Genomic DNA, 8,813 nt, shown 5'->3' with positions numbered 1-8,813 from the left:
TAATTAATGTTATTATTGTACATATTTTGTACTATGTTGCTACTTGTTTGTACTATTTATTATTATTAATTATATTTCTAGTATTAATTATATTTCTTAGTATTATATATATATATATATATATATATAAAATATATTAAATAGTTGCAATATATATTTACTATATATGTTGCTGTACTCTATACTACGTATAGTACAACTATATAAATATTACTACGTGTAGTATATTTTGTATAGTACAATTATATATAATATGACATTAATATATAAGATAATAAAACACTAAGTATTATAGTAACATATACTTTCAAAATAGTGAACAGAGGTTACAATATTTCCATGTTTTTATTTCTTTTTTGAATTTTTTTTAAAAGAAACTATGAGAATTGAGACACAAACAATGATGGTGAGAACAATGGAGATATTGGTAAGATGTGAAAAGTCACAAACTCTGGTCGCATGTGCAAAACACCAAATCACATTCTCTATGCTCATTTCTACAAATCCAAACTGCTTTTTTTTTTTTGCTATTGACACCCAATGTGAAAAGTCACGGTTTAAATTAATGCAAATTAAAGATTTTCTGCATAACATTTTAGAGCATGTAAGGGGAAAGCAAGAGATCAAGAAAGAGAGAGAGCAATGAGACTTTCAGGGTAACGCCTCCAGCTTTCATTTTAATTAGTTTGATTGTGCTTTAAATCATCAGATCCTGAAATAATAAGAGAACTGCACCTTTCCTCTCTTTCATCACCATCCTAAGGGTTGTTCCAGAAAAATATGTGCCACAATAAAACTGGCCTGTATAGAGGGACTAAATTTATACTTTGTATTTAGCAAGACATTTCAGGACATTTCTCTTAGTTAAAGACCCAGAGAGGGTGTCTGGATCAGGGCTGCTGATGTGCACTTGACCTAATCTGAGTTCTGCAACTAGCATTGTGTTTTACAGGCTGAAGTTGTGGCATCCAATCCATCACAGGCTGAGTAGGGCTGTGATACGTCAAGCAAACACCCCAATAATTCTTTAGAGACTGATGCCAGTGTTCACGAGTTTGTATAACAGTGTCTCGTTCGCTACTACTAGGGATTGAACCTGCTACCTTTGTGTAAGCAGCTTGGATCGCTCACTATTGAGCTACCACCTCTTCTGTGTCACTCAGATTCACAGCATATGCTCCTGGGCATTTAACAGCACAGAGGAATGAAGAGTTTCACTTACTATTTGTAGGTCTCTGAGCGGATGTACTCAAACACATGAGAGATGCCCAACTGGAACTGGTCTGCGATGGGAGTCACCCAGGAGTTATTCTCAGCCTTAAACACCTGCTTTGGGCCTGTCAGGTCCAGGTTACCTACAGACAGAGAGAGAAGAAATTACATATTTACAAAAAGGGAAGGAGGGAGCAGGTAAGATTAGACAAGGAGAGGAGATGAATTGAGCAAAGAGAAGAAATGATGAGAATGGAAAAGAGTAGATATAGGAATAGATATGGCATGAGATGGCATGATGGAAACATGACAGGAGACCAGATGAGTCAAGAAAGAAAAACTGAGAAGAGACCTGACCAGACAAAATAAAAAGCAGCAACAAGAAAAGACAAATGAGACATGGGACAAAACAAGAAATGAGACATGAGAGAAGAGACCACATGAGATGAAATTAGATGAGAGAAAAGAAACAAGTAACAAGAAGAGACAACGTGAGATGAGATATGAAGAGACCAGATGAGATGAGATAAAAGAGATCAAGAAGAAACGAGACATAAGAGAGAAAATACGAATATGACGAGATGAGACGAAACAAGACAAAACATAAATGAACAAGACATAAGAGTCAAGAGACGAGATGAAATAAGGTAAAAATAGGGGGAAAAAGTTGCAAAGTAAGAAACAAGACATAAGAGAGAAGAGACCAGATGAGATGAAATTTGAAGAGAGAGAAGAAACAAGATAAGATAAAAATAAGAAGAGACAACGAGATGAGATATGAAGAGACATGATACAAAATTAAATGAGAGAAAAGAAACAAGACATAAGAGAAGAGACCCGCTGAGATTAAATTAGATGAGAGAGAAAAATAAGAAAAAATGGAACAAGTAGAGAAGAAAATTAACAAACAAGAGAAAAGACAAGACGAAGTTGAGACTAAAGAAAAGGTGAAAAATCAACAAAATAAAAGGGAAGAGAATCAATGAGATGAGATGAGATGATACGAGACGAGATGAGATAAGATGAGACGAGATGAGGAGACGAGATGAGATGAGAAAAGACACCAGTTGAGACGAGATAAGAAAAGACACGAACAAGACATGAGATGAGAAAAAAGAGAACGGACAGACCAGAAAAAAGATGTGATCATACAAGACGAGTAAATGAGCCTAAAAGCATAAAAAAAACATCATGTGAAAAGTGAAGAGACAGGGCTGTGATACGTCAAGCAAACACCCCAATAATTCTTTAGAGACTGATGCCAGTGTTCACGAGTTTGTGTAACAGTGTCTCGTTCACTACTACTAGGGATTGAACCTGCTACTTTTGTGTAAGCAGCTTGGATCGCTCACTATTGAGCTACCACCTCTTCTGTGTCACTCAGATTCACAGCATATGCTCCTGGGCATTTAACAGCACAGAGGAATGAAGAGTTTCACTTACTATTTGTAGGTCTCTGAGCGGATGTACTCAAACACATGAGAGATGCCCAACTGGAACTGGTCTGCGATGGGAGTCACCCAGGAGTTATTCTCAGCCTTAAACACCTGCTTTGGGCCTGTCAGGTCCAGGTTACCTACAGACAGAGAGAGAAGAAATTACATATTTACAAAAAGGGAAGGAGGGAGCAGGTAAGATTAGACAAGGAGAGGAGATGAATTGAGCAAAGAGAAGAAATGATGAGAATGGAAAAGAGTAGATATAGGAATAGATATGGCATGAGATGGCATGATGGAAACATGACAGGAGACCAGATGAGTCAAGAAAGAAAAACTGAGAAGAGACCTGACCAGACAAAATAAAAAGCAGCAACAAGAAAAGACAAATGAGACATGGGACAAAACAAGAAATGAGACATGAGAGAAGAGACCACATGAGATGAAATTAGATGAGAGAAAAGAAACAAGTAACAAGAAGAGACAACGTGAGATGAGATATGAAGAGACCAGATGAGATGAGATAAAAGAGATCAAGAAGAAACGAGACATAAGAGAGAAAATACGAATATGACGAGATGAGACGAAACAAGACAAAACATAAATGAACAAGACATAAGAGTCAAGAGACGAGATGAAATAAGGTAAAAATAGGGGGAAAAAGTTGCAAAGTAAGAAACAAGACATAAGAGAGAAGAGACCAGATGAGATGAAATTTGAAGAGAGAGAAGAAACAAGATAAGATAAAAATAAGAAGAGACAACGAGATGAGATATGAAGAGACATGATACAAAATTAAATGAGAGAAAAGAAACAAGACATAAGAGAAGAGACCCGCTGAGATTAAATTAGATGAGAGAGAAAAATAAGAAAAAATGGAACAAGTAGAGAAGAAAATTAACAAACAAGAGAAAAGACAAGACGAAGTTGAGACTAAAGAAAAGGTGAAAAATCAACAAAATAAAAGGGAAGAGAATCAATGAGATGAGATGAGATGATACGAGACGAGATGAGATAAGATGAGACGAGATGAGGAGACGAGATGAGATGAGAAAAGACACCAGTTGAGACGAGATAAGAAAAGACACGAACAAGACATGAGATGAGAAAAAAGAGAACGGACAGACCAGAAAAAAGATGTGATCATACAAGACGAGTAAATGAGCCTAAAAGCATAAAAAAAACATCATGTGAAAAGTGAAGAGACCAGGAGAAGAGAAGAGAAGAGAAGAGAAGAGAAGAGAAGAGAAGAGAAGAGAAAAACAAACAGGACACAAAATAAGAAAAAAGAAGAGACTGGATACACAAGAGAAAAGATGAGAAGAGACCAGATGAGACAAGAGAGAAGAGAATAGAAACAAATGAAAAAGAGAAGATACTAAGAAAGAAACTAAATGAGACAAAAGAACAGTCATAACAAAAGAGGACAACGAGAAGTGACGAAAGCAGAAGAAAAGAGCCGAGACGAGAAGAGATGAGGCTTGGCAACACAAGACCAGAGGAGAAGCGGTTCACAGTGTGCAGAAGAAACAGTACAGGTCAAAGTGCTAATGTGGCTCATCTCAGCTCACAAGGGGGCTAATTAAATAGTTTCTGATTAGCAAGTGTTGAGCAGCCTATCAAAGAGGGGGTGAAATTAAACCTGAACCCCGGCACACACTGACACACCTCACAAACGCAGTCAGACACGACCGTTAGTGTACATCAGCCCTGAACCTACAAGACCTAGACAGCAGACCTAAATCTAAAACTATTTCAGATCTCAGCGTTCGACCAGACGTCTGCTTGGTTCAGTTTCCACCCTCCTCTTCCTCTTTTCATATAACAGTTTAAAGCATCAGCTTTACACATGAGATATTCTGAATGGTAAAGTCTTGTCTATCTGTCCTCTTTGCACACTCTCATTCACATCCCTCGCTTTTTTCTCCTCCTCTCCTTCTCCTTTCCTGCTCTTGGCATGTGCGCTTGGTTGCTCCTTGTTAGCTGGGCTCTTCTCTCTCACACATACACACGGCGCCGGTGGTCTTAACGAGGCCGGTCTGTGGAGTGGGATTACAGGGACATGACAGAGGGGTCCTAATAAGCTACATGCAGGAAGAGTCTACCCTACAGAGTGCACAGGACAAAGACCTGCTGACCGGAGCGTTCACACTCACCTAGAACGCCAGTAAACAATGAGCAATTGCTAAAACACTACATAACTCATAAAACAAAAATGTAAAAACAATATGAGCGCTGTTCACTCATGCAAAACTCTCAGTCATGGTGCTAGTGAGTGGTTGAGGGCATTGCTATGCGCTTGCTAAACAGTTCTGAGTGGTTTTTGAAGTTTTCTGATGCAGTTGCTAGGGTGTTGCTATGCCGTTGTTGATTTTGATTGGAACTCCTTAGCAACCATAATAGCAAGCAACACACTAAAAAACACAACTCTTCAGTCATGGTGCAAGTGAGTGGTTGAGAGTGCTGCTATGCTGTTGCTAGGGCGTTGCTAGGATGTTCTGAGTGGTTGTTAGCACGTCGCTACGCTGTTGTTGATTTTGACTGGAACTCCTTAGCAACCACATAGCAACACACTAAATAACACTCAGTCAAAACTCTTCAGTCATGGTGCTAGTGAGTGGTTGAGAGTGTTGCTATGTTGTTGCTAGGGCATTGCTAGGGTGTTCTGAGTGGTTGCTAGCATGTCGCTATGCGGCTGCTAGCATTTTTGCTACAGTGTTTGATTTGACCAGAACTTCTTAGCAAATGCATAGCAATGCACTAAATGACATTCAGTCAAAACTCTTCAGTCATGCTGCTAATGAGTGGTTGAGGGTGTTGCTATGCAGTTGCTAAGGAGTTCATGCTAAAAAGCATGTCACTATGCAGTTGCTAGCATGAATTTTGCTATTTGTAGCTCATTCAACGGCATGCGCCTCAGCTGACCATGAATTTGTAAGCCACTTTCTCCATTTACCCTTCACACAATATGATCTACAGCCATACAAACAACAACAATTTATATGCAATTTCTCCCAACAGAAAAAAATTGTTTGGAATTCATGCAACAGGCTAAAAGATCACCGTATATGCTGACCCACTGTGCAGGGCCACTGATATTGTATAGAAGGACATTTATATGACACTTGAGGTGAGTCTTGACAAAATGCTGGAATACTGGTACACTAGAATCATAAATTAAATTGTTGGAATGGAACAAGACAGGAGAAAAACTATTGTCAGAAGGGCAGTCAATGCGTGTGTGTGTGTATATATATATGAGGAGATTTTCCCAAAGTGAAGGCACTCAGGTAGAGAGGAGTTTGACCTTGGTTGACCCCAGAAGTACCACTCTGTGGGTCAGTGAGGTATGATCCAACCCAGAGCCTCCAGCCAATCACACAAGAGATGACAAATCTGTAGCCAATTAGAGTGCACGGCTGCGCTGGTGTGTAAAGTGTGGATTTCTTTGGTTTAGGAGGGTGTGTATATATTGCATTCCTATAAACCAATCATTGCCCTCTTGTTTTAAGGTCAGGCTTTGATCGTTTGCTCTGAAATATATAAGATGTTGATCCAGGAACATGTTGTGCACAAGTTCATGTCTCACCAAGTTCAGGAGGCAGTACAGTGAGTCTGTTCCCTTGAATGTGAAGTTCCTTCAGCTGAGCCAGATCTCCGATCTCTTTGGGTAGAGAGATGAGGTCATTGTCCCTCAAACTCAACTAAGAACAGAGACAGAAGAATTTAAGTGACAGCAAACAAAAAACAAAAACTGTCAATAATCAAGATTTTTTTTTTTTTTTAAGGGACAGAGAGTATAAAATACAATATAAAAACAAAAATATTCAATATTATTTACTTTCTAAATAAATGTCTGTGGTCTTATCGAGCATGATTTATTTATGCATGTGAAATATAAATAAAATTACAAAATAAGTTCATAATCTTTCATCAGTTTCTTTTTCATATTTAAAACAATATTTTTGCTGACATAACCAAGGCTGTGGGGAGGCATATTACATAATATTAATCAATAATAAATTGATCCAATAATCAATCTTATTTACTATAAATCGTGTTTATAACTCCTATTTACTTACTTATGTACTATTCTTATTACTCTAAATAAATGTTCCTTTCTTATTGAGCATGATTTATTTATACATGCAACTCTAAAAATAAATTAATAAATAAATACATTTTATAATCTTTCATCAAAATGTTATAAGTTTTGATCTTTCGTCAATTCAAAGTAGATAAAAACAAGCCCCTAAATTATATTTCACTGAATATTCAGTTTTACTCAGAAATGTCACATAAAAAGAAGCTAAATGTATTGCAAACATTGTTTCATGATGTCTTTAAACCCTTAACTGTCACTCACATTTTTGAACATAGACGTGAAAGTGCACGATCCAAACTTAAATTTTTATAATTCATGAACAAAAACATTTTGTAACATGATATTGATGTACCATTTTCATGGTAATGCAATGTTTGATTTTAAAATGGGTTTCAAAGGATGAATTTTCAGATTTAATGTTTTCAATTGATATATAATTTCTGATGATTTCTAAAGTGTGATAGAGAAAAAGTTGACAAAGGTCAGAACTCCTGTTATGATGTAGATTTTTGAGGTGCACTCTTGTCAAAAATTCATCTATTACTTTTCCTACATAATTTTTAACAAAAACATTGGTAGAATATCTATTTAGGAGTCTTAGACCTTTCCAACGATATATAGTTTGTCATGATTAGATTAGGATTTCATTGTAATATAGTGAAGTAAACTTAGGCGTCCCACAGAGGGGACGGGTGACAGTTAAAGGGTTACAAAAAACACTCCAGGTTTCAAGTTCAAAAACAAGCAAACAAAGAATCTACTGTAAAACAATTACACTGGACGTTTTGGGGCAATCTATAGGGTGTAAAAGCAGAAATGTGTAGCTTTTTAGTCTTGCGGCTATAATTTTCCTAGCATAATTTCTTGTCCCATAGCCTTTCATTACAAATGCATCACTGTACATGTGATTTTTGATTGCTTTTGCAAACTGTGGGGCAAGTCGAAACAACTTTGAGTGGTAATTGACAGCATTTCATAACCCTTGTATTCTAAAAATCATGGGCGTAATTACACCCATATTTTAACGCAACACCAAACCAAAATATTTGAATATTATTTTCAAGTTTAAAGTTGTAATTATCAGCTGTTTTATGTGTATGTGCATTGAGTCCGATCTTAGCGAGCACAGGGTTGAAGATCAGCCTCTAAATCACCTCTCACCGCATCTGATAAAGAACACACACTGCGGAGAATAAATCCAACACACACGGCACAGAGCGCCGCCACAAAAGCAGTTGATTTCAGAGGGAATTTAGATAAATTACTCACTATCTGTAGCTTGGCCAGCTTGCCGATGTCTGGGGGCAAAATCTCAAAATCGTTGTCACTGAGATAGAGAGCACGGAGGGTGGCTGAAATGAGAGAGAGAAGTGTGTGTTTGTGTGTGTGTGTGTGTGTGTGAGAGAAGTATTGCAAACACCGATCAATAGAAACGGTCATCTCTGATTGATACAGCATGGCTACAATATTACACACAATATCAACAGATCGACAAATAGCATCAAATACACACTCATACTGCGTACTTGAGCACCACATGGGATAAACACATGGACAAACATTCAGAAAAGCAATAAACAATTAAATTTGAAAATCCTACACAAAATAGGGCCACAACTAATATGTATTTTGATCATTTGGAACTGGGATTTATAAAAATCCCCACCCACTTCCTGTCCATCCAATGTTCTGATTGGTTAAAGCAACAGCAACAGCCAATCATATCCATTTCAACTTTCCTTAGAAGTCAATATCACAGCTGATATGACTGCCACTCCAAACAGCAGTGATAAATGGAGGTTAAATGTGCTTCTGATTATAGATAGCCTGGGATTACACAAGATTTGTATTTTAACGACAACCAGTTCGAAGGGAGCATAATTTGCTTTTTGGGTTACAAGAATTTCTTAATATGAAATTCGAGTGATATGGCAATTAGAGATTAGATTGTACAGAAATTGAAATCTACTCGCTTATACACACTATACTCACAGTCACGCAATGCTGATGTTGTTAACATTAACAATTTGAGAATAAAGTATAACAATAATAATCATTTG

At 37.2% G+C, this 8,813-nt stretch overlaps 1 protein-coding gene across 5 annotated transcripts in view; it reads right to left on the bottom strand.

Annotated features, from left to right (window-relative positions):
• Nucleotides 1-8,813, bottom strand: part of LOC107677300 (ras suppressor protein 1-like) — a 41,317-nt gene that overhangs the window by 17,694 nt on the left and 14,810 nt on the right. For all 5 annotated transcript variants that reach the window (XR_001632819.1, XM_016472158.1, XM_016472160.1 and 2 more), the window contains exons 6-8: nt 8,023-8,105; nt 6,238-6,352; nt 2,656-2,788 (exon numbers count right to left, since the gene is read on the bottom strand). Coding sequence is in view for 4 of the 5 variants with exons in the window: in XM_016472158.1 (XP_016327644.1) it covers nt 2,656-2,788; nt 6,238-6,352; nt 8,023-8,105 (331 nt within the window). In the remaining variant the exon portion in view is untranslated. The remainder of the gene's footprint in view (nt 1-2,655; nt 2,789-6,237; nt 6,353-8,022; nt 8,106-8,813) is intronic.

Source organism: Sinocyclocheilus anshuiensis, unplaced genomic scaffold, assembly GCF_001515605.1.
Source record: "Sinocyclocheilus anshuiensis isolate Anshui unplaced genomic scaffold, SAMN03320099.WGS_v1.1 scaffold392, whole genome shotgun sequence".
NCBI lineage: Eukaryota > Metazoa > Chordata > Actinopteri > Cypriniformes > Cyprinidae > Sinocyclocheilus > Sinocyclocheilus anshuiensis.
The sequence above is the reverse complement of the archived record's forward strand: the minus strand, read 5'-3'. Positions and strand labels throughout refer to the sequence as shown.